The 27,321-nt window shown below is 47.8% G+C and overlaps 1 protein-coding gene across 1 annotated transcript in view; it reads left to right on the top strand.

The window, feature by feature from the left end:
- Positions 1–27,321, top strand: part of LOC119450830 (hydroxyacid-oxoacid transhydrogenase, mitochondrial) — a 96,850-nt gene that overhangs the window by 47,999 nt on the left and 21,530 nt on the right. Inside the window, exon 9 of the mRNA XM_037714323.2 lies at positions 9,062–9,140. Coding sequence (XP_037570251.1) covers positions 9,062–9,140 — 79 coding nt within the window. The remainder of the gene's footprint in view (positions 1–9,061; positions 9,141–27,321) is intronic.

Raw genomic sequence — 27,321 nt, 5'->3', positions numbered from 1 at the left:
TCGCTACTTCCGACAATCCTGTAAATGTCATCGCTCAGTAGCCGCCTGTGTCCCGGTCGTTGTCGATGTGGCAGTGAGACTTGGCGGGTTAGGCCTAGCGATGGGTTCAGCCGCTGCTTCCGTTTGGTACTTTGCTCAAGTAACGACAAGGCACCCTGGGGACTGTCTTGCGTGGCATTGTTGGTCGGTCTCCTGTCTACATGGGGCATTGCTGCTGGGGTGCCCGGAACTACCGTGAGAGGCTGGAGCAAGTCTGAGGAGCCTCGCTCGAACCTCGTCGAGGCCGACGGCCACGCCTCGGAATGCCAGCATCACGGCCTCCGGAACCAAACACCCGCTGCCCCCATCACCCATACGGTGCTGGCGAGCCAATCTTCCTTGATTGAAGCCACGCAGACAATGACAGCTCATCGCTGCTTTTCTCACGATCACGGTTCAGGTCACACGCCTCGAGTGTTTGTGCCATTTGGAACGCCGTGTGCTCTTCGTCGTCATCGTCCCTTTTCCTCCGCACGCCCCTTACTCATGACACAGAACTTGCTATAACGTGGCCTTTTCTGATTCGTGTTTACCCTCTCATAGAACTCCATGTTTACGCATATCGGTTATAGTGCAGTCGCGCGAGATGAAATACTGATTAGAGTACAGCTTCCATGGGAAAATCCCAAACATAAGCACAGTAGTGAGTGCACTTCTCAACGATGTATGCCGGCCGATGGGAGGGGAGAGCGACGAGGGCAATATGGAGGAGATGCAGAACAAGTGAACAAGAAACGAAAAAAAGAGAAGAAATAATTCACTGGACAATTACAATACTCCTGAATGCGAAATTTGAGCGCAGCTCTATATGTGTTTTCATTTTGCGATATATTGAGGCAAAGAATACAAGAGAGACATGTTGCAAAGTCGACGATTGGTCTGCGGATCAAGCGTGTCGGCTTTTATACGTGACTCGTCGAAGGTTCCAGTGTAATCGCTGGTGCCGCTTAGCTTCCAGAAAGTACTACAGAATTCGCATCGCGCATACAATCAGATTACAAAACAGTCGCAAACCATGACAATCAAAACAAGTGCAAACGAGACCAAACTAAGCAAACCAAACAAGCGCGATCGAGAGCTGACGCAAGCAGACGATAGTGCGAAATGAGCGGCTTGGTTTAGACCAGATATGAGTACACATCGAGCGGTCGGGCAGGTCCGCATGAAACCAGTTTTCCGCGCACACTTCACCGAAGGATCCGCTCTCATTGGTCTCCACCATTCGCGGCTCACATCTTTCATCTGCCGCTCCACATTCGCTCTTTCATCTTTCGCTGTTGTGCTCGGTTATGCCACCGCCGATGCTTGCCGCAGGAACGGCTCATTAAGAGCTGCATTCTAAAAAGAAAACAGCAGCAGCGCAATGTAGGCATCTGGGGTTTGCTTAGGCATCGGAGAAGCCTTTTCTCGGCCCCTTATCAGCAGCGCACCCTCCGCACGGAACGCCTGTGCATTGTCGCCCTTTGGCAGCTTTGACTCTTCAGTCTGTGTGCGCCTGTCGCTATGCTAGTCATCATGAAGGGCAGATATCACACCTGTGACCTTGACTGCGCTCAGTTTAAGCGGTGTTCGACAAATTTAGTTCAGAGGCCTTATGCCCACACGTGAGCTTCTGCCGTTCCTACCAGTACGCACACATACAAACTTGGTAGGTGTTCGCAGTGTTGCCGTGGCTGATTGCCCAAGAATCAAACTCCGCTCCACACACCCGGCTGCCCATGCGGATGATGATCACATGCCCAATCTCTTATGTAGTCGTTTATGGGTATGATCATATCCAGGATGAGCTTCCCTAACCAGCGTGCCTTGTTGGGAGTTGGCGACCAAAGTTGCGGTTTAGTGCTGAGTCAACGAAACGCGTTGCAGTGGCTGTAGGCACTTGGAAAGCGGAGAAACCACCTCAACAACGAATGCGAGGGCACAGGTGGCGCAGGCAACTCTTGAACAGTGGCAGCTTGGTTTGTGGTCACCATTTTTTCGATATCATGCGCATGTGGATCTGTCCAGGAAATTGAATGAAACCCTGTGCGGCATCCAAAATTTCGGTCGCGATTCCAATGTACATTAGTTCTGTGCAGTTGGTGGCAATGCCGTGGGGAATTTTGAACACAGTCAACGACCGATAATTCGGACTTCACGAGGAACGTAAATAAGTCCGAACTATTGATTGTCCGAAAAAAGCGAATGTGCCCAAAAAAGATCATTTTATTTACGTTTGAATGCCCCTGTGCAAGGAAAAAGTGGTCGATTTGTTGCTGCACACACTTCAGCTTACGTGCAACCAAGTAGGCCTATATTTCCGCCTATTTTCTGTTGTCGCTGTACGCTGATGCAAGGACTGCAAAGGCTCAGTCAGATCCATATGGCACATCATCATCCGAGTTAAGAGTCACTGTTTGACGGTGGGAGAACTTGCTCAATTATTTCGTTATCGTTCAGTTCGGCACACAACACTGCGCTGTCGGCGTGTGCAAAGTCTTCAAATGTAAAGGCAGCAGGGATCGGCACACCGCAACCTAGCAGGTCATCAATGATGTCTGCTTTTGAGCTCGTTGTGGTAGGCGGCAGTTCAGCTAGGCTCTTCAGTTGCGGCGTCAAGGTGATTTGGGCTGCGACTCAAGGCTCATTCGGAGTAAAACTGCGAAGGGATCGTTGGTGCCATTTGATGCGGCCTGTCGATAACTTCATGAGAAAGACTTCTTGGAGCCAGCAGAGCGCTGTGTGGAACGCAAACTAAACAAACAGAATGGCGAGAGCGGGCCATGCGCTGCACTGCCGGAATAGGATGTGATGATGGTGATGTTGATGCGACGTCACAATTCAGGCAAAGAGTCCAAGATCAGCAGTTGTAATTTAGTCTGAAGGCCGTTTCACATGGTGCGATTTTGCACTGCGATTATCGCACCGGAAGTGCGATTTCCGTCGCATGCGACCAAAATCGCAGTCGCAGGGCCAATTCTGCAATTTTCGGCTGCGACCAACCGGTTGGTCGCAGCGTCACAGTAATCGCTGCGATTTTTCCGTCGAAATTGCGCCGAGAGGTATTTCGCGGTCTGTTTTGGAAAATGGCGGCGGTCGCTCAATGCAACGTTTATAAATACTTTTTTGTCTATAAATATTGGATCAACAAGCCTCGAACAGTGCAACTAATTAAGTGGAGCCTTGGATTGCGCAATCGGTACGTAACATCAGCACCGACACGCGAACAGTGCAGATAAAAACTCGTAGGTCAGATTCGGTTCCGTGATTATGAGCATGTTGACACGCTACGTTGCTAATCTGGCGACGCTGTTTTTTAGGTTGGCTTCGGGTGCTGATAGTACGTACTTTTGCGTGATTTTCCGTTATTCACACGCGCTGCGAGTTGGTAAATACTACAGGTGTCTCTCTCGGGAAGGCATAGCCTTCGGATGTCGTCCCAATTTTCTGGTTCTGGAGACAACTCGCGATATACGAAAACGCCAGTTTTATCGCCGTATGCTTTTACGGACGGAACAATGTAAAGAATATGCAACTACGGACAAATGCTGTGGTCAATAGGTCAGGCTATACGCGCGACCATTTAGTTGCAGTCGGTTGGTTAGGGCTTTCATGCGCATTTTTCCCAATGAATTATCTCATTTCAAGGTTCTGTTACTTCCGCTGAGAGACGCAAAGCGAACGTGCAAACTGGATATCGTAATGAATGTTCTACAATAGCATATTTCACGCTTTGACTGGGAATAAGCAGTATTGCCAATTTGTTTTCGAAGCAATATTTAAACAGTTTTTTTCTCATTTTTCTGATGCATTTTTCTCCTGAACAAAAAAACCAATAAACCTTCAGTGTGTTGCCGACTTTGTATCCTTACTGCATCTGTATTAACCCTCACATTAAAAGGTAATTGCACATTTCGCTTACTTCAGTGCATCGAATTACTTTTGTTTATGCTGGTTGTAACATATCGCAGCACTCTAAGAAACTACTTAGCCATAAACATCCTTGCCTTTTCTTGCTTCTCTGTCTCTACTTCCTGTAAAACACATGCAATAATGCGAAAAGCAGGCAGACATCTGGTTTTTTTAAGTAGTAGATAACACATTAAACAAAAGCAGATCAAAATTGTGCAGTGAAGTCAGCCGGTTGCATTCCTTCGTGTGAATGATAGTATCTTTTCAAGTGTGGGTGGGTTTTGCATGTCCACAGCTCGTAAAGTGTGCAGACTCATCACGAGGCGTAGGTATTGCCCATCAAGATGGAGGCAATGTTGCTAATGAGTCTGCATTTACATGTATTACCGCATAAACTCGTATAACCATATCCCATCATTACTCAATCGAGCTTGCTCAGAGTCATATTCACCAAAATTGTACTTGGCCGAGCTTGATTCACAAAGATTCTACTCAGGCAAGCTTGCACCGAGTCATATTCACCAAATATCTACTTAGCCAAGATTTCTCCGACTTATATTCATCAAAATTCTACTCAGGTGAGCTTCCACTGAGTCATATTCACCAAAAATCTACTTGCCAAGCTTGCTTTGACTCATATTCACTAAAATTATACTTGGATGAGCTTTCCCTGACTACCACATGACAATATTCACTAAAAGTTTACTCAACTGAGCTTGCTCTTACTCGTATTCACCAAAATTCTACTCAGTCAGGCTCAAACGAACTCAGACTCACGGTTAGTTCGAAGTCTTAGTGAGCCGACGTTTGAGTGAGTTCACCGTGCTATGTATACATTACATTATGTGACCTGTGCGGTGAATAAGCAAACATTGCATATGAGTACGTGTTGCATCGGGTGAAATAAGAACAACTGTAAACACTGCAGTTAGTTTTCTAGAGTTTAACTGACCGTTGCGTGAAAGCTTCGCCTCATGTCGATTCAAGCAAGTGCATTGGATCTGCATCATATTTTTTGCCAATCCTGCTGGCTGTCCTAGCCATTACTGGGTGGCCACATTTTGTACATTTCAACACAAAGTTTAATAAATGACTGTAGTGCAATATATTAAAAAAAAGATGCTTGCATCACTGCACGTATAACAATCAGAACATGACACAAACACACGCACATAAGATGCACACAAATGATAAATACATAAACAGATGGAATCAGCTAGCCACCACCTATTGAAAAAAAAAAAAGCACAGGACTACGTATAACCATTCCCCTTGCCAGGTACATGGGCTATAGGAGAAACACACGTGCAACCTAGCAGTTACCTCGAGGTAGCAGCTATGGACGCTTTTGCATTTGCAGCTGGCCACTCAACCACTCAAGTGTGTTCAGTGCGCACTTGTACTTGGGCACACTTTTTATTGTCTATATCTCAAAAATTTAATGCGGCTCCTCAAAATTTTGAGAATGTTTGGATTCTGAGGCTTGCAAAGGTAAATATTTTTATTCTATTTTCGTACAAGGTTTCGTACAAGGTGAAGGCTCATACAAAAGATTAGAGATATTGTCATTGCCCCTCACTTTCTCTCAGAACATAAGTAGTCTGTTATTGAGATTCTAGCAGCTTTTCAACAGCAAGAAAGGGAATCAGCTTCCCCTGTTTTCAGCATTGGGTTAATGCAGGCAATTCAGGGAGGCATAAAGTTTTGCTAATACAATCGGTTCGGGAATACCAGATTAGACTGTACCTTGACACTTTCCTTGCACTTTCTTATTTTGGTCAAATAACCTAGTTTGAAATGGCTCCAGTTAGCATGCTCTAACATTGGTCTAATACAGGTTAAGTACATGACTAGCTTAACATACTGGGATGCTGGCTTTCATTTCCAGGAAAGGAATCATAGCACCTGCTCCAGTTGCATAGGTTTTTGGTTATCAGGGGTATTCAGCCTCACTTTACGGATAACGTGCTGAAGCATGTAGAAGCACACGCATGCCATTAGCGGATAGTTTCGATATCTTGTTACCTTACACTTGCCACCATGAATACAAAATTTTAGCGTTCGATTTTGTTATTAAACAAACAAACGTACTCCTAACAAGGTAGTTTAATGTTAGCCGTGTGGCTACGCGGCTGCGCTACGTACTGCAGCATATTAACTTAAGCTTCTTGATACAGATTCACAGCACACTAACAGCGCAAGAAACAGGACGAGAAAATAGACGACGCCCATGTCTGCCAGAATGATACGATACTACGTACACAAGTGACTACAGCTCCTAAAAAAAATGTGGTGTCGGCTTTTACGCCTTTCGAAATATTCAGAGAGCACTTGTATGAATAATTACAGCATAGGCGCCAAGACGGACGAGCCAGGCTGGCGCTAAGATAAACGTTCACAACACGAATTCCATTGCACGTTCAGTAATTACACACAGATCATTTGTGGCTTTGTTCAGGGGCAGACGTGAGCTTTTGGGTTGGTGCTTGCTGCCAAGTTTGGTGCAACAATATTGCTAGGAGCAGGAACCGCTAATGCGCAATCACGAGCAATACACACACATCCGTTTTTCAGAAGCTGACGGTAATCACGGGTAGCGCGAGGGTCTCTGCGTTGACATGACGACTTCGCTGCAGCCGAATTCCGAATACTCACATATGCGATGACAACAGCTATAGGGGCTTGTTGATAGGTCCTCTTGTAATTTGTTTAACCGCACGAAGAGCGACACGGGCATAAAACACACACGAGACAGCACACAGCGCTGAACGACCCCCTGCGAACAGCTGTTTACGTCCGCCATTTCTCCTCGTATTCAACTTCACAAACCGCTGTTGCGCACACCAAAACAAATTAAACTTTGAAGCGTTTTTAAATTACAAAACGCACGTATTATTTGGTCCTAATAAAGAGAGGTCAATTATATTATAACGCGCACGTCTTTTTCATTACATTAAACGAATTTATGCGGCGTGTGCGACAAAATCTGGCAGCAAGCAACCCTGGGTGTCGCATCAGTCGCATTGTTGACATCACGCCATGTGAAACGGCCGTTGCGAATTTCGCATCTGCGAAAATCGCAGTGCAAAAGCGCACCATGTGGAATAGCCTTGAGGCGTAGTGCTGTGACTGAGACAAGGCCTCAGAGATTACCGTTTTACATGTAATCTCTGAGGCCATACTTCATGTCTCATCGAAGTTGCTGGAGGAGATAATGGTGGCAGAATCCACGTACGCTACACTCACGGAAGGAGTCCATATAATCGAATGTAAAGCTGGCGGCTGTCCGAAATATCAGTCTTCTTTACACATTAAGTCTATGGGATTGGTGGTGCCGCGAAGCTGTCCGAATTACAGAGTATGTCCGGATTATCGGTGTCCGATTTATCGGTCTGCGACTGTAATCGAACAGGTCTGTTAAGTTAGTCAGCGACTTACTTACCACTATGGTTGTTTTTCTTTCTTTGTCCACTTCATGCGAAGACCGTGGGTCCTAGGACATTAACCTTTCAACTTTCATAAATTTAAATGAATGCAAACGTCCCGGTCGCATGCTTCAATTCTCAAATGTGCATGCCTGCTTGGTTCACATGCTTTGTATGTTTGCAGCCTTTGAAAAATTGTTTTAGCTGTAGGGCAGTACCGCTTATACAGTCTAAACCACTTATAACAATATTCACGTGCCACAAAAATTCTATTGTTATAACCGGGTTGCCTGAAGAAAATGAAAATAGGGGGATGGCGGAGCTGTTGTGAGCAAGCTATAAGGGAGGGGAGGCCAGTGCTTCTCCCCACCACCTTCCTGCTGATTGTGTTGACTCGTTTGTTTAACTGTTTAAGTCTGCTTCCTGCGCACTCTGATCGCATGTAACAAGCCACGGCTACCGACATTCAAGAATGGCTCTGCTATAACAACTGCAAAGCGAAGTAACGGGCGGCAAGTGACATGCCAGCGCTGCCAAGGCATTGCTTTGGTGGCCTCAAAAGGGGCCTTTTACAAAATGCGAGAAGGTAACCGCAGCAGCCTCTCGGCTTATGAAATCCAGAAGGAACACTTGGGCGAAATCGCTACAAGCAGCTCGCCACGTACTTCTCACTGGCTTGCGCGAGAAAACCCCATGTCCCTCATCTTTGCTTGCTCTACGCAAAGCTTGCCGACATCCTTCTCCAAGGCATCCAGGTGTTCTTCGTACTGCAGCGGAAGGTCCCTCGCGATAACGAAGCCCCTGAGGGGCTGAATCACGTGCAGGGCCTCCTGTAAGGACAAGGTCGAAGCAGCCTGCCCTGCCGCATCATCACTGCCGTCGTCGCAATCACTGTTGCCGTTGCTATCCGATGCAAGCACGGTTGCGACGATCGCCTCATCGGTTAGACGCACTTCGTTTCCAAATCTATAGCAGTGCGCTTTCTTTTTACCCACACTGTCGTGCATTGCCGATGATCAGCGGGCAGATCAGCCATCTTCCGTTTCGGCGATGAGTCAAACGAGGCTGATAAACCACGTGGCCAGGAATAACTTCGACGCAACCAACAAAGACGAGCATGAGCGATTTAATTCATTGGCAAGACTGTGCAGAATGAGGGGCCAACGAGCAATCTGGGAGTAGCGCCCGGCGCTGTCAGCGCAGTTGGCGCGGTCCATTCCTGTTTGAGAGGGTGGCGTGGCATAGATCTATGGGCGCAGCCCGTTCGTGTTAGGAGGGATGGAAGGGCGACGGGAAAGAGGCGCGCGAGGCTGGTGATGCGGAAAAGGCTGGAAAACAGCACGTACAGCGGCCTGCAGCGGCTCAAATTTTTCTTTTTTGTTTTTAAGGATTTCGCATTCCATTACCTTTCGACACGGACACCCAGTAGCCACACTTCGTTACAACCGATACTGCTGCATGGGGGCATTGTAGTAAGTGGGTTATTTCACCATAAAAAACATACAAAAGTTGAGGGTGCAGCAGCTTCTTATTGTTATAATAAATATATTGTTAAAACCGGTAGTGTTATAAGTGGGTTCAACTGTAGTGCAGATATTTGTGACTTAAGCGATAAGCGGTCTATGCTCTATGGGCATGGTGAATAAAGAACTGTGGATCCCTTTATTTATTTCTCCCCATTTTCGCCTTTCATCGCGGCCTTCTAGCCACGGGATGTCTTACCCCATCGCTGGCCAAGTCAAGGACTACAAGGCGGCTGAGTATGTCACGGATCACCCCATCATTGTGAGTGGCATCGAGCGCTGTTTGTTGGAGTCAGTGGCAAATATAGCTTGCACGAAGCCTGGCTTTCCTTGTGGGTGCTCTCTACCTACCAGCGGCTTGTTTGCCATTGGAAGAAGCAGATTTCCTCCAGTGATTTCATATATAACAGCACTTGCTCTGGGCATCTTAGATTAGGTTAGCTGCTGGGATAGATTACTACTAACAGAAGGGTCTCTTTTTCTCTTTCTGTCGTGCATCTCTGCATGCGTGCATGTATGTGTGTGTGTGTGTGCGTGTGTGTGTGTGTGTGTGTAGGCATTCGCGTGTTTTTTTTTTTATGGTTTAATTAGGGTACTCAATATCTGTAGATCATAGTAATTATAGTCGGGTACAACTTTAGAAGACAGGAGGAGGCCCCGCCCAGTTGACCGAAGCGCAGCAGCCAATCCCTCCGCGACTAAAGAAATAGTCCCACTCAAAAAATTGTGACTGCTTCTAAAACGCGTATTTGTCGGTATAAATAAGATTTGTGTATCTTGACGAGTGGTTTGGTAAAACTATCATGATGGAAATGCTACCGCACATGCCGGATCGCGAGAGAAAAATAACTCCGTGCCTTCTACAACGCTGTGCGTCGTCTGCTACGGAGCAAGATCGACGGCACTGGGCGTAGCAGTCGCTGGCTTAATAGCATAAGATTCATATATACTTTTTGTGTGTTTGCACAACCTTATTTTTTAATGTGTTGGGCTTATTTTAATTAATATTTTTTTTTTCTTTTTTTTTCGCGGTTGCGAACCTGCGATCTCGTGAATTCGCGAACGATCGCGCGCGGCATTCTGTGCCAGTTTTCTGCCATGGAGCCCTGCCAGGTGACATCAGAACGCGATCCTTTGTTGCCGAACGAGCCTTGTGTCGCCTCGATGACCACACCACCAAGGAGCCTCGGCAAGAAAAAGAGCAGCCACATCCTGAACAGCGATTCACGCAACATGATCTTCCACTGCTACACGTTTTGGCTTAACAGGAAGCCTGAACGCAGTGTGGAGGACACGAGCAAGTTTGTCGCCGACATGCTTGGTGTAAGCGAAAGGACTGTGTTCAGGGTGAGGCAGGAAGTTAAAGCTTCGCATTTTTCGGGTGGCAAACTGACGACGCCCTCGCGAAAGCGCCCATGCAAGGCGGAGAAGAGGAGACGCAGCGCGAAGTTTGACAGCTTCACGTTGTGCACGCTGAGATCATGTGTGCACGATTTCTTTCGCCGCAACGAGATACCGACGGTCGAGAAGGTAACTACCGAGTTCTCGGAGCGTATGGAACTACCATCACTAAGGCGGTGTACTGTGCGTCGCCTGCTTGCCGAGATCGGCTTCAAGCACGAAAAGAGAAGCCGCAACTCGCTGCTTATCGACCGGGATGACATCACCAATTGGCGGAATCGCTACCTCTGTGACGTGCAGCGCTACCGGGCGGAAGGCCGAAAGATCTTCTACCTGGACGAGACATGGGGACACACTCGGTCGATCGTGTGGACAGACACCGTGGTGCAGAAGCGCGGACGCCTGTTCGCTCGAGCAAATGGCCTGACGACGGGTCTAAAACAACGTTCTGGGAAAGGTCAGTGCCTGGTCGTGACGCACATCGGCAGCGAGGATGGTTTCGTCGACGGCTGCTTGGATATATTCGGAGGCCAAAAGACAGGCGACTACCACGAGGAAATGGACGGCAATCGCTTTGAGGGCTGGTTCAATGACGTTCTGCAGAAGTTGCCAGCTGGTAGCGTCATTGTTTTAGACAATGCACCTTGCCATAGCCGGCGAGAAGAGAAATTGCCGACGACGGCCTGGAAGAAGGAAAATATACAGGAGTGGCTCACAAGCAAGAACATCACCTACGGTGAAAGGATGATGAAGAAGCAGCTGCTTGAGCTGGTGGCATCTGTAAAGTCACGCTTTCTGAGCTACATCGTAGACAACACAGCTATAAGGGCCGGTTGCATTGTACTCAGGCTCCCGCCGTACCACTACGAATTTAATCCCATTGAGCTTGTGTGGGCCAAGGTCAAAAATGGCATCGCTGCGGACAACAGAGACTTCAAGCTGCCCACGGTCGACGTCATCTTGAGGAAGAAAATCAAGCAGGTAACGGCGGAAGACTGGAGGAAGAGCATTCAGCATGTGATGGACTTGGAGGCAAAGTTCAGACTTGACACGTCTGGGAGTGAGCACATTCAACCCATCATCATCCAGCTGGGTGAAGATGACACTGAAGAAAGCGACTCCGACTGCGAGCTGTCTGGCATTGAGCCACTCGACGAAGCATAAACGCTTCTTATTAACAAAAGAACAGCCCTTATTAGGGCTACCAAAATTTTGCCGGTGGGTTCGCAACAGCCAACCATCCATTCCGTGACTTCTCAAATAAATAAGCAGTTCCATTTATGGCATATTCCTTATAATAGAAGCTCAATTCTGATAAGCAAGTTCCTGCACACATTGTGCTTGATTTAAGAAGTGGCATAGAAACACATTTAAATGCTGGTATATGTGAATTGAAACACTATTGTTAACCCTGATTATCGTTGGCGGGCTCAAAATGCTCATTCGGGCAGCCATTCATGTGGTTGCATTGTTTATTTTCTTATCTGACTTACACAAGTAAAGCGATTAAGAGAACAAATATGACATCATTAGCTTAGTGAGGCCCAAAATGCTCATTCAGGCAGCCACCGTCGAGTTTGACGGGCCCCATAGTGAAATAGCAGTAGTCAGAGCACGCTTTATGGTTATGTTAGCAGTCTGCACTGGAAATCGCAGTCATGTCATAGCGATTGGTGGTGAAATAGCAGCAGACAACACGAAACTGACAGCCACTGTCAGCAGCTTGAATGCCAAAGCACATTCATGTGGTTGCATTGTTTATTTTGTTATCTGGCTCACGCAAGTAATGCGATTAAGAGAACAAATATAAAACATCATTAGCTTAGTGAGGCCCAAACTGCTCATTCAGGCAGCCACCGTCGAGTTTGACGCGCCCCATAGTGAAATTAGTCGGAGCACGCTTTATGGCTCCGTTAGCAGTCTGCACTGAAAATTGAAGTGTTGTCATAGCCAATTTTCAATTTATTAATCTGACTCGAGCAAGTAATGCGAATGCAAGGACAATTATTAACGTGATAAACTTTGCTAGCATCTTTTTTGTCATATTTACGTACCGGAAAAATGCTCAGTAAAGTTGAACGTGTTTTAGTGAGTCACTTTGTTCATTACAAGCCGTAGGCAAAGTGACGGACAGATTCAGACAGTGATATTGGGGAAGTAATAAATGGTGAAAGTTGCAAAAGCTCTCACAGCACTGCTTTGCTGGACTCCATTCACTAGAAAACTGCATTTGTAATGATGAAAGCGTCATGACAGGAAATGATACCCCACTGCACAATGTTATCTATGTGTACCACCACATGTGACGGGCAGCAAAACCATCTGTTTATTAAGACTGAATGCAACTACATAGCAAGGTGCTGTTTCACAATATGGCACCTTTTCATGTGCACTTCTGGTAAGCTACCACATGCACTGATGCATAAACACATTAACAGGGGAAAGAGACGAAGTAACTGTGCAAGCCACGTGATGCTTTTAACATTTTGTATCTGTCAATGTTTCTGTTGTCACAGCTGATAGAACTTTCTTTGGTGCAAGTTGATGAATCACGTTGCAGCAACAGCACAAGAAGCAAGGTCAGAATAGTATGAGAAAACAAAGCAAGGTGGCAGACTGAGGAGGCAAGGTAGACAAGAGAGAATGGCTTAAATGACATCGAAGAGACCAGCCCTGCTATTCACAGGACTTGGTGCTTTGAATGAGACGAGTTAATGGAATTGTAGAAAGTCGTGGCTGCAGCATGCTTACAAGAACAAATGCAAAAATAAAGGATAGAAATAGGAACAAATACATACACGCACGGAAGAACTCACATATTCACACACATGAACACAAACGCGAGCGCGAAAACTAAGATATAAAATACAAAAAAGGGCAAAATAACAAATATACACAAACACACAAGAAAACACGCACACACATTTAACGCAGACGCGAGTAGAACTATTAGGAGTCAGTTCACAAGCATCTGTGCCTACTTTGTCGTACTTTTTTTTAATGTACACATTGGCTCTGTTGCCTTCACTGTCATAGGAATTTTTTAGTAGCGACATATCACGACAAAGCGCAAAGCTGTGTTGTGGGAAAGCAAGTCGAGCGCTGGTAGCACAACTTATGCGCGATTGTGTCACAGCAGGCTTTCTACAGCTGGCGCGTGCAGTGAGCGAAGAGTTCTAAGCCACACAGCGACGCGAATTCATGCCAAGCTCCCTTGCAACGGCACCAGTGTATCAGTCATAATTTTAAATTAGCATTCAGGCTGACATTAAGGAAACAAACACTGCTTCCAAACGCCTGACCGTTAACAATCCAATGACATTCGCTTAAAGCAGCGCGTGTTAGTCACTGATTGTTAGCATTGGTGGAAAGCAACCAATCGACGGTGCTACACAACACTCGAACGACGCCGCTAGACGCTCGGCTATCTTATCACACTGCTGCCAACGATCGGTCGTTTGCACGCTGAGCTGGCAGCAACGAATCTTTGCGTTGGAGGTTGCTTTCACAAATCTTTTCTGTTGAGAAACTCGCAGGTTGGTTTCATCCGCGCACGCTTTTCTCATTTATCCTGATAATGGTTTTGCTCCATCACTTCACCACGTCCGACGAGAAACGCAGGGGCACAGTACACAAACACACCCACCGCTCACAGTAGGTACCAGACTTTAGCGAACTCTCGTCGTCGTAACTTCACTTAGGAGCAAAACAAAACACCACGGAACAAACACGTACGATGTTTGTTTGCAGCGGTATGCCGCCGCGGGATCTTGTTTCCACACGAAGCGCAGCGCAGCGCCACCGATGTTCGCTGCAATCTTTCTTCGCCGGCTCACGGCTCAGAACAAATGCACGCGGCACAAATTGTGCATCGTAAGCTCACAATAATATTGCTACGGAACAGTATTCGCCTTGACGAAGAGGCGAGCAGAGTGAAGACGACGACGAAGATTAGAGGCTACTGCGGGGTGTGGCTTCTTGGCCAAGTGCGGCGCATTTCTTTGTAAATATACTTGTATATAGCTTTTCGTCTGCGTCTTCCTACGTAACATATCTGGTGGAGGTGGACGTTCCCTGTACCTCGTCACGGAGCTTCGCAGTGGACGGTACGTCGAGTCTTCCGTCATGGCTCCCGCCGACGACAGCTCGACTCAGCCAGCTCCGACACCTGCTGCCACTTCGACGACCTACATCGCTCTCCCCGCTTCCCGCGATCCTGGCGTATTCTCGGGCAAAGATGGGGAAGACGTCGACGACTGGATCAGCCTGTACGAACACGTCAGCCGCAATAACCGGTGGGACCCTACTCTCATGCTCGCCAACGCACTCTTTTACCTCGGTGGCACACCTCGAGTTTGGTTTCGGACACACGAAGAGGAGATCACCAGTTGGGATTCGCTTAAGCAAAAGCTCCGAGACTTGTTCGGAAACCCCTACGGTCACCAACTTGCCGCGCAGAGGGCGTTATCCGGCCGTGTGCAGACGTCCACAGAGCCCTACGTCACATACATCCAAGACGTCTTGGCTCTGTGCCGCAAAGTTGACGCACACATGACTGAGCCAGACAAGGTTTCCCACATCCTCAAAGGCATTGCCGATGACGCCTTCAACTTGCTCGTATTCAACAACGTGGCGACGGTGGATGCAGTTATAAAAGAGTGTCGCCGCCTGGAACTCGCTAAAAGCCGACGTATCGACCAGCAGTTTGCCCGTCTGCCCAACACCCCAGCGACATCTTCCTGTGCCGACGCTCCTCGTCCCAACAACACTGGTGATGTTACCAGGATCGTCCGGCGTGAGATTGAGGCCGCCTATCCGGCTGCCTTCGACTCCAGCTCCTCCAACGCACCTGCAGTCACGGTTTCCCTGATCCAGGCAGTTGTCCGCCAGGAGTTTGCGAACATGGGTCTTCACACCGTCTGCTCGGCCCATCGCCCTGATACCCATCCGTCTTCTTCGATTACGCCCCGTCCCACATCTTATTATCCACCACGTTTCCGCAACCCATCTGAATGGCGCACTGCTGACGACAAGCCCATTTGTTTTCACTGCCGTAGAATCGGGCACATTTCTCGCCACTGTCGCAGTCGCTGGAGTTCCCCGACCCGGTCTACTTATACTGCCTACTCTCGCCCAGGTGGCCCTTCTCGACCCTATGCAGCACGCTCCGATAATGCCGCCACTGATTCTCCTGCGCCGAACCGCCCCTATTCTCGTTCGCCTTCGCCCCAACGACGACAATCTCGCTCTCCTCAGCCCCGTCGCTCCTATTCGCCGACTCCCTTCGGACGCCGCTCCCAGCCGGAAAACTAGACGATGCAGCGCCTCGAGGTGACGCTGCATTGCTCCCTACGCCGCCAAATCCTCTACTGACGTTGCCCACTCATCTGAACCTTCTTGACGTGCAAGTCGACGGTGTTTCTGTATCTGCTCTTATAGACACTGGGGCGCATGTATCCGTAATGAGTGCTGACCTTCGTAACCGGCTGAAGAAGATACTCACACCCCCCACGGCGCCTGTTGTCCGTGTCGCCGATGGCGGAACAGCCCCCGTAATTGGTATGTGTGCCGCCCGCGTCTCCTTCGCCGATCGCTCCACTATCGTGCTTTTCACAGTCATCGCCCACTGTCCCCACGACATCATCCTCGGCTTGGACTTCCTCTCCGCGCATTCTGCTCTCATCGACTGTTCCGCCAGTACTCTCCGCCTTGACCTGCCTGTTCTGGATCCCTCTGAACCACACCCTAGTCGCCTCAGTTCTGTCGACTTCGTTCGCTTGCCACCTTCGGCACTGACCTACGTTGACTTAGTGTCATCCCCACCAGTGCCCGACGGTCACTACATCGCGGCTCCCATGCAAGACGTTCTGCTTACACACGGGATCACAGTGCCTCATACAGTTTTATCTATTACGGCGAATTGCGTCTGCCTGCCAGTGGTCAATTTTGGCTTGACGGCACAAGTGCTGCCACGCGGGATGTCTCTGGCCCAGCTTTGCTCATTCGAGGATCACTCAGTAGCATCTATTGCAGTAGACGACAATTCAGCCGATCCTCCTCTACCATCGCAGTCGGCAACTTGTGCCATTGCCGACTTACAGAAAATGATTGCGCCCGACATGCCGTCCGAGCACGCTCGTGAGCTCTACCGCGTTTTGTTATCCTACCACGATATTTTTGACTTTAACGATCGTCCCTTGGCCCAAACTACAGCTGTTAAACATCGCATTAATACCGGCGATGCCCCTCCTATTCATCGCCGCCCGTATCGAGTGTCCCCGGCTGAGCGTCAAGTTATTCACGCTGAAGTTCGCAAAATGCTTGCCAAGAACATTATTGAACCGTCGTGTAGTCCATGGGCGTCACCTGTTGTACTTGTAAAGAAGAAGGATGGCTCATGGCGCTTTTGCGTGGATTATCGGCACCTGAACAGGGTTACCAAAAAGGACGTGTATCCCCTACCTCGGATTGATGACGCCCTTGACTGCCTCCACGGTGCTCGCTATTTCTCCTCTATTGACCTTCGCTCCGGCTACTGGCAGATTGCCGTGGACGATCTAGACCGCGAGAAGACTGCTTTTGTAACACCCGACGGTCTTTATCAATTCAAAGTGATGCCTTTCGGTCTATGTAATGCTCCTGCCACTTTTGAACGCATGATGGACTCCCTTCTTCATGGCTTCAAATGGTCCACGTGCCTGTGCTACTTAGACGACGTTATAGTATTCTCCCCAACGTTCGCTACACACTTGGAGCGCCTCTCAGCAGTCCTGGACGTTTTTCGTCGAGCCGGTCTACAACTCAACGCATCGAAGTGCCAATTCGGCCGTCGCCAGATTACTGTCCTTGGACATCTCGTTGACGCGCACGGAGTGCAACCGGACCCAGGCAAGATCCATGCTGTTAGGCACTTCCCTGTTCCGAAGTGTGTCAAAGATGTGCGGAGCTTCGTCGGCCTGTGTTCGTACTTCCGCCGTTTCGTGAAAAATTTCGCGGCAATAGCACGACCACTAACAGAGCTTTTGAAAAGAGACACTCCTTTCCAGTGGGGCGATAACGAGGCCTCTGCGTTCTCGCATCTAATCGACCTCCTCACAACGCCTCCCGTTCTGGCCCACTTCGATCCTTCTGCGCCTACCGAAGTCCGTACTGATGCCAGCGGCCACGGAATTGGCGCGGTACTGGCGCAACGCCAGCGTGGCAGCGACCGTGTTATCGCTTACGCCAGCAGGCTCCTTTCACCCTCCGAGCGCAACTATTCCATCACTGAGCGTGAGTGTCTGGCCCTAGTTTGGGCGGTTGCGAAGTTCCGTCCATACTTATATGGCAGGCCCTTTTCCGTTGTTACAGACCACCACGCGCTTTGCTGGTTATGCTCACTAAAAGATCCTACAGGAAGACTTGGTCGCTGGGCCTTACGCCTCCAAGAATATTCGTATACTGTTACCTACAAATCCGGCCGACTACACAAGGATGCTGACTGCCTGTCTCGCTACCCGGTAGACGAGCCTGACGACGCCGACAGTAGTAACGCCAACGGTATTTTCTCTGTGTCTGACTTCGCTAACATCGCCGATGAGCAGTACCGGGACCTATCGCTGCGAGCACTCATCGAGCGTCTGCGCTCTACACCTACCGACGCCTCCGTTCGCCGATATGTCCTCCACGGCGGCATTCTGTACCGAAGGAACTTCGTCCCTGATGGATCTGATCTTCTTGTCGTGCCAAAACATCTACGACGAACTGTGCTCTTTGAGATGCATGACGCACCCACTGCAGGCCATCTTGGGGTAACCCGCACGTACGACCGCGTCCGGCGCCGCTTCTATTGGCCTGGTCTCGCTCGCTCCGTCCGACGCTATGTTGCTGCCTGTGATCCCTGCCAGCGTCGGAAAACACCTCAGGTGCTACCTGCTGGTCATCTCCAGCCGATCACCGTCCCTGTGGAACCGTTCTTTCGTGTTGGATTAGACCTCCTCGGCCCCTTTCCCACGTCATCTTCGGGGAACAAATGGGTAGCCGTCGCAACTGATTACGCCACCCGATATGCTATCACGCGGGCTCTCCCTACCAGTTGCGCCACTGACGTCGCGGACTTTCTCTTGCGTGACATTATCTTGGTTCATGGCGCCCCGCGACAGCTGCTTACTGACCGTGGTCGCAACTTCCTGTCGAAAGTTATCGCCGACATTGTGCGTTCCTGCTCCACTCAACACAAGCTGACTACCTCATACCATCCTCAAACGAATGGCCTGACGGAGCGGTTAAACCGTACCCTTACCGATATGCTGTCCAAGTACGTTTCCAAGGACCACCACGACTGGGACATCGCCCTTCCTTACGTCACATTTGCGTACAATTCTTCCCGGCACGACACCGCCGGATTTTCTCCATTTTATTTACTGTACGGTCGCGAACCGACCTTGCCCCTTGATACGGCACTTCCTCCTGCTGCGATCTCAACAAGCGAGTATGCGCGCGACGCCATCGCCCTCGCCGACCATGCACGCCAGCTTGCCCGTGCTCGACTGACGGCCTCGCAAACCACTCAGCAGCGTCAGTACAACGCCCGCCACCGTGACGTGCAGTTTTCGCCTGGTGCGCTCGTGCTCCTGTGGTCGCCCTCTCGTCACATCGGGCTTTCAGAGAAGCTCCTTTCGCGATACACTGGGCCCTACCGCGTGCTGCGCCAGGTGACGCCTGTGACGTATGAAATTGAACCTGTGAGTTCGACCTCGCCGTCTACTCTGGCATCTAGTGATGTCGTGCACGTCAGTAGGCTCAAGGCCTACTACACTGCTTCAGAGTCCGGCCTTTAATCGCTCCGGGACGGCGCTTTTGCCGCCGGGGGTAGTGCTACGGAACAGTATTCGCCTTGACGAAGAGGCGAGCAGAGTGAAGACGACGACGAAGATTAGAGGCTACTGCGGGGTGTGGCTTCTTGGCCAAGTGCGGCGCATTTCTTTGTAAATATACTTGTATATAGCTTTTCGTCTGCGTCTTCCTACGTAACAATATTTCCGGCATGACAGACCACCACAAACAATTCCAATTCACTCTGACGAAGGGAGACGCACAGAGCTGACGCGACTCGGCCCAGTTCGAAGCGAGGGCGGCCATGTTAGGCATGTTCTCCGTCGGCGGGGACACCGGCCGTCCGGCTCATGACGTCACCTGAAGTGCGCGCCTATTGGTGCCGGCTCGTGTCCATCCGCCTTTGAGGGGCAAATGCCGCTGTCTTCTAAAGTTGTATCCGACTATAGTAATGTCCAGAATGAGCTGGAACAAAATGTGTTTAGGTGCGAATGCCTAAAAGCTCTTGTGCATGTAAAGCCTTTCATCACATTGTCCTCAATTAAGTGCAAACATCATGATTAGCATCCTCTTTCCAGCTATTGTGAATTGGGCAGTTATGTTTATATCTGCATTTGATATCTTTGCGGCAGATCACATGTCAGAGCTGTTACACAGCAAGTAGCGTTGGCACTGATGGCTATTGTCAGTGCCTTTGTTTAAACAGCAGCTGCACAAAAGACGAATGCAAAAAAAAGAACAGGGACAACAGGATGGCTGCTGAGCTGCCAGCTAACATTCATGTCGACATTTGGTGCACTCTGGATATGAAGTGCATAAATGATTGCAATATTAAAACACACGCACATGTCTACAAATACTTTGTAAGATATGCCACATCATTATCATGCAGCGCCAAAGACAGACAGCTGATGCACTTCTCACCTATCTTCTTAGGTTAAAAAAAATGTTTCAGCTGTGTGTTGTTTGCCACGTTTACAAGCCGTCTCTAACGGTGGCCCATGACAAGTTCATAAATCTTTCCCCCTATACACCCACATATCCAGGCTTACACCCACAAGTCCCTTCGAATGAATACTGTGATACCTAACAAACATTTGTTGAGCAGTTTCTTTACCATTTTTCCGCGTTGCACCATGGTTGTCATTGCAAGTAAAATTTATCCTGCAACTCCACATTCTGTGAGAAATTGAACAGGTTTTGAGCATCAACAAGGCCTTCAGGGACTTGAAGGCGTTTCTATATGAAGCTGCTTTTGAGACGGATGCACAACAAATATAGGAGACATCGCTTCATTGAAGCGATGTTGTATCAACTAATGCTCCTCTTTCATTACTGCACCTATAGAAATTGATCCATTTGTTCAACAGTTTTTTGTGTGTTGTTAACATTCCCATTGACATTCTTCAACCTCATGCACCCTCTGAAATTACGACTGAATGTTAGCTACTTGTCAGATTTCACAATTTTTGACATATCGGGGTGCCTGGAAAAATAAATCTTCGACTGCAATTCTCGTCATCTCGTGACTGATTAGCGCTCGCAGCAGCAAAGGCCTCGCGACTTCTGTCACAGCGCGGCCACAGTGTGCGTCTTCATTTGAGACACATTTCTCACGACCGCGCGCACATCACGATTATTTTTTTGCCTGTGTCGACATGCCTCCGCCCATCACGATGTGGACGGTGCTCTTCATCCTCGACAGCTATGCTGTGACTAAAAAAGGAAATTATTGTTTGTCACAACCTACTGAAGGCGCGCGGCCGACACGCACACCGAGTCAAAACGAAACTACCGTTTGCTGTAACTGCAGACGAAACCGCGGTCGCTATTGATGCGATCGTGGATGGCGACTACTCAGTTGTGAAGGCATACGGTCGACGCACGTACCGAGTCAAAACGAAACTACTCTTTGCCAAAATTGCGGCCATTATCGACGCGATTATGGGTGGTGACTACGCTATCTGGAAGGCACGCGCTCAACGCAGTGCTATGCGCAGCGGTGAACGCAAGAAGCAAAGCCTTTAAAGGTGCAAATAGGCACGAAGCGTTCCGCTGTTGCGTTCATTCCCGTACGATTTTCACTGACGATCGACTATGGCGATGCGAATGTCGTCGCTGCGTTTCAGTGTATGCTAACGACGTGTTGGCTCGATTGCGTCGCACATTTTCGGCGCTTTGCCAGCTCAGCGCTATCAGAGCAGCTGGCGCAGGCTATTCGTGTTTGGAGGGGTGGAAGCGTAACGGGACAGAGGCGCGCGAGACTGGTGATGCGAAGAAGGATGTAAAACAGCGCGCGGTGGCGTGCAACGGCTCAAATTTCTTCCTTTCTTTTTATTTTCAAGGAGTTTGCATTTCATTCACTTTCGGCATGGACACCCAGTAGCCAGACTTCATCGTTATACCCGATAATGCGGCATTGTAATAAGCGGGTTATTTCACCATATAAAACGTACAAAAGTTGACGGTACAGCAGCTTCTCCTTGTTATAACCGATATATTGTTAAAACCGGTATCGTTATAAGTGGGTTCGACTGTATAGCTCTCCTTCGGCATGACTTTATCCCTTTCAGGACGGAAGAAAAAAAAAAACCTCTTGCAAGTAGGACGGTGTGCAAACAATTTTGTTGGTTATATAAAGCATGAACAAGAAAAAGGTTTGTATCGGAAGGGCCAAGTTTACTACGTATTTAAAAATAAGAACATGCTTCGCAGATGTATGCCAATCCGATAAATGACACATCACAGACAGCAAAGCTGTATAAGACTTCTCACACCCGTCCAAAGTGCTATGGGTCTTTTTGCTGGCTTCTTTGTTCAAGTGTGGCACTGGCTGGCTCTTCTTAATGATGGCTCGCACGCCGACTGGGTTGTCGCGTGACACCCACACCTTTCACTGCTGCAGCCGTAAGAACTCCTAACTGACTTCCAACATGATGCCATTAAGAAAATGACAGAAACAAAAAATTACAGAATTACTGACTAAAAAAAGTCTGCATCAGCAAGCCGTTGTCTATTCGAATGAAGTATGCGCTAGGAATCTTTTATTTTATAACATTTTATTAGCATTGATAATTACGTTTCCAAGTGAATTTGGAACTCTGACATACCTTGCACTGCATTTGCATTTGATATCGACCACGCCACTGCATGAAAACTGTTTCAGAACTACTGCCCTTAACAGGTTCGCTGTAAATTTTGTTTTACACTGTGACAAAGGTAGGCCTTACTGCACGTTTTGGTTGCATTTGGGCTCATTGTTTGTCTTTTTACAGCGTAAGCTGTTATGGGCTCACGCCAATAGCCGTTTCAGTTGGCGATGTTGTCCGTCGCCGCCGCTAGTGTCAGTCGCAAAAAAAAAAAGAAAATAGTTCTCACTGGGATTGAACCCGGGCTTTCTGTGCAGGAGTCGGCTACTTTACCACTGAGCCACACCAGCGCTTGCTAGCTTGTAGCGGAAAAATGCCCTATACACGTGTCCTAGCACCTGAGTGGACACGCGGTGTGACATGCGCGCCACACAGCATCGATACGTGCGCACTTTGCATTGCAGTTGCATATTATTTCACCAGGTAGAACGCCATGTAGCAGATGCACAGGTAGCGGTACATAGTAGAAGGTTTGAGGAAGAAGAAAATTCGTCAGCCCTTCCACTTGGTTAAGATGGTAACCCAGTGAAGCTGAAACGTGCGGCCCCGGTGCTTATCACTGCATTAATTCAGAGGGTTCATTGAAGTATTTCTCAATTGGGAGGTTATGTTCGGCTGCGAAGGAGAGAACGACATCACTGACGGTATGGCTGCAGTCCGCCGGTGTCGCTTGTGTTCGATGTCTCAAGTTCGCTTGGCGGCTTGGTTAGCAGCATTAGCCCGCCATTGCCGCTTGCGATCCTTCGAAATTAAATTGCTTCAAAATTAAATCTGTCCGTTACGTAAGACAATGAATGGCTCATGCCCCCTTAAGCAATGGCTCATACCCCCGTAAACGCGGCCTCCTCATTACGATGACAAAAGTGGAATTCTAGGCTGGAATGATGAGCGGCAACGCAGCCAGCTGTGGAAGCAGACGACGACGACAAACGCGGCGCAGTGGCACGAGCGCGTGCCGAGCATGAGCGAATAAGCTAGCTGCGGAAGACGACGACAGCGCTCGAGCCAATGCTGATGATGATAATTTTCTGTTCACAGGTGATTTTACCTAGCCATATACGATTTCGACTAGGCACAGAAAGCTTTGCTTTAAAAGAAGTTTAAGGAGATGAATACAAAAATCTTGCAGTGGACATAAATATAGGCTGCTGATGATGATGACACAAAATGCTTGAATGAAGAAACATGTATTGTGTACCGCCCCGTTTCAAAGAGAATGCCATTGAATCATCATCATCAACAGCATCGCATCGTGCCGCATGTCAAGAGATGTGATATGTGTGCCGCATGGTCTGGATAGTAGTAGTAGTAGTAGTGATTGTGATGGAAAGAGAAGAGTCACTGTTTTCTGCCTCCCATGTCGGGGCACGGCTCAGTGACTAGGGAGGGGGTGAGAGAGGGTGTATAGTTAAGTAGCGAGAGAAGGGAAAGAGGCAAGCGTCAGCATGTCCATGACGAGTGTCTACGCTGGTGGCCGTGGAGGCCGGCTAAAGCGAGGCAAGTTCGGCCGGCTCGGCAAACTCCAGGAGGGCCCTCAGAGCTTGGGCTAGTGACTGTTCTAGGAATGGGGTACCTGTGTTTACTCTTCGGTGCACTTTATGACACCTCCCCGCAAGGTATGAACCGCTGCTGAAGAAGTGAATCGTAGAGCTATGTCCGCGGCTGCAACCAGGCAACGTCGGGCTCAGTAGACCACTGTGCGTAGAGCAGCACAGGCTCGCCATTGATGCCAGGCAGACAGTTGAGATCATTTTGTGAAAGCAAAACAAAGAGACTTCGCCGCAATGACCCTTTAGTGCGTGTTGCTGAAAATGGAGCTCCTATGGAGGCACGCCTCCCGTTTATGCTGTGAATGTGCTACGTGTGTCACGCAGGCACATGCAGTAAGTACGCAGTAGTCAGTAAGTATGCCCTTCTGTAAAGGGTGTAGGTAAGCCTAGGGTCCGAGCACTGGCTAGCAGGCCCGTGGGCACAACTGTGCTGGTCTTCTTCCTCTTCAGCTTGCTCCTTCTGTCGTAATGTCGTTTTGTGCGCCCGCAGAATGAGCCAGAGTCCCCACAAGGGTTACAGTGGCGTGTGACCCACTGCGGTGGCTCTGTAGCTACGGTGTTCTACTGCTGAAGACCAAGCCATGGGTTCGATGCCTGCCCACAGCAGTCACACTTTAGCTTGATGCTTATTGTTACCACACCGGTACCTGACAGAACTGCACATCAGTGGCATGGGTAGTGGGGGAAGAAAGCTGCATTACGGCAGCATGACTGGCCCCACCACTTCTCAGAAATGTAAAGGTATCAAGAAGCAGTGGTGTAGGAGTTTACATGTAACATATTTTATGAAATACACAGTAACCAAGTAGAAAGCTTACGAACACACATTATAAACAACCATTTTTCAGTACATGTGTACTTAAATCTAAGTAAATGAATGTTTATGCACCGTGTTGAGTGCATTGTTCAGTGACGTTTTTGTACACCTAGCAGAGAAATGGTTGTTTATAATGTGTGTTCGTAAGCTTTCTACTTGTGTAGTTAGACGTGGAGCTGGGCAGACCATGTAATGCGTCGGATTGATAACCGGTGGACCATTAGGGTTACAGAATGGATACCAAGAGAAGGGAAGCGCAGTCAAGGATGGCAGAAAACTAGGTAAAGTGAGGAAGTTAGGAAATTCGCAGGCGCAAGTTGGAATCGGCTAGCGCAAGACAAGGGTAATTGGAGATCGCAGAGAGAGGCCTTCGTCCTGCAGTGGACATAAATATAGGCTGATGATGATGATGATGGTGATGAAAGTATTGTAAGCAGTCAAGGTTAAGGCAGAGCCAACCACTGCAGGGGCTGTCATAGCTTTGTTATTACTTTGAGGCATTAACCCCTTCCATGCCATGAACAAGCTGGGTTCGCCCACGCATTTCTGCTAAAAACGGCCAAAGACGAGCTCAGCTTGTCAACAGTACATTTAATTTTCTAGCAATGCCATGAATGAGCTAGCTGGATTCGTCTCAGTGCTCTGTCGTGCTTCTGATATATGGCCGCACACAGTCCATGGGGTAGTCGCAAGCCGGAGCAAGTTTATTCTGGTGGAGGAAGTATAACATGTTGGCAATGGGAGACAAATAATTGCACCATTTTTGGTAAGAATTCAGGATAATAGATAGCGTGGCACAGAAGGGGTTAAATCCCATGAATGAATCAATTTTCCAACGCAGTGTGCTTGGGGAAAAAGGGCCTGATGATCGGTTCGTGCCTCATCGTTAGCCTCCTAGACACAACAATCTGTTCTTGCATTGTTGCCTGAATAAGCAGCAAACCTTGAGAAAGCCATAAGCAAGTTCTATGCAGGAGTAATAGACATACTGCGCCGGTTTGTCTGAACGCTTGGTCCTTGAGACTTTACCTGTTCAGTGCATGTTCCAAGAAACAGGTGATTGGCAGTTGTGAAAGTCATCTTCACTCTAATTACCCAGCTGTTTCTTGGAGCTCATTTTTGTCGTAGGTTGTTCCCTAATAGGTAACTCACTTTTTTTATACTGAAGCTCGAAATCATCCTCACTGGCGAGTGCAGAAAAATGGTTGGAAGGAAGCATCAGTCACGAAAAGCCAGTGTGTGGTTGGCATCATTTGCGTTGCTTTTAATCCAATGACGATTGTCACACACCACTAGCGCCACCTGTCGAGAGCCTTCATAGTTATTTTTTATTTTATTTTTTTTAGTTCAGTTTCAGTTTATTATCCATTCAATACAATGATTATGTAAACGATACTATACAGACGAGGGTCCCAAAGTCAAAGACTGCAACGGGACCCTCGGTTAAAATTAAAAAAAAAAAAAATGTATACAAGTCATGGGTTAAAGCAGCAAAATTAACAACGTTGAAAGAAGACAAAAGAACGCGTAAAATACAATACAATGGTAAGATACAAAAAAAAACAAGGAAATCAACAGGCGTAATTATACAGGACAACATATTATCGGGCATGAAACTATTTACAAAGAAAAAAACACTTCAATTCATATTTGAATGTATTCAATGATGATGTTTGTTTAAGAGAATGTGGTAGGTCATTCCACATTTTGATCGCTGAAAACGACGACGTCATTTTTCCATAGTTGGTGCTACATTTAGGTAGGAGAAAGTTGTTATTATGAGCAAACCTAGTGGAATTGGTATTAGTAAGTAAGTTGAAGTCTACAAATTCGTAAGCAAGCTGTTTGTTAAGCAATTTAAAGAAGATAATACTTAAATGATACTTAAACAAGCCAGATACAGGTAGAATAGAGTTAGCCTTAAGAAGCGGGAGAGCATCTGAAAAAAAGGAACTGTTGGTGATTATGCGAATGGCCTGGTTCTGTATGTGTTGAATAGACAAGAGGTGACAGCTATATGTGTTTCCCCAGGAAGCAATACCGTAGGTGATATGAGTATGAATGAATGCAAAGTATAGAGATAGTAATGCGTTTTCTGAAAAAAATGCTCGTGATTTAATCAATGCTCTTATGCCGTAAGCTGTTTTTTGTTTAACAAGTGCAATATGATTAGTAAATTTCAAGTTAGGATCTAGTTGTATGCCAAGGAATGACACACAGTCCGCGGCAGCAATAAAATGACTGTCGAGGGTAATTTGGGGTATACAAGGTAACATCCTCTGTTTTGTTTTAAATATCATGAACTGAGTTTTAACCGGGTTTAAAATTAAGTGATTCAACTGACACCATTCTACGACTTTCGCTAGTTCATTGTTCAGTTTAAGGAGTAAGCTTGGTAAAGACTTGTCTGACAGGGAAATGGTGGTATCATCAGCATATAGGATTGTATTAGAAATACTAAGAAAATCAGATAAGTCATTAATGTAAATGCAAAACAACAAGGGTACCAGTATTGAGCCCTGTGGTACCCCTTGATTAATTACTTTTGATTCGGAATAAGCACCCCTTACACAGACTGTTTGCTCGCGGTCAAGTAAGTAATTTTTTAGAAAAGTTAAAGCTGGACCTGTTATACCTAATGATTCTAGTTTGTTAAACAAAATGGGATGATTAACAGTGTCAAAAGCTTTAGTAAAGTCTAGAAACACTGAG

The sequence above is a fragment of the Dermacentor silvarum genome, chromosome 4 (assembly GCF_013339745.2).
Source record: "Dermacentor silvarum isolate Dsil-2018 chromosome 4, BIME_Dsil_1.4, whole genome shotgun sequence".
NCBI classification, from domain to species: domain Eukaryota; kingdom Metazoa; phylum Arthropoda; class Arachnida; order Ixodida; family Ixodidae; genus Dermacentor; species Dermacentor silvarum.
The sequence above is the reverse complement of the archived record's forward strand: the minus strand, read 5'-3'. Positions and strand labels throughout refer to the sequence as shown.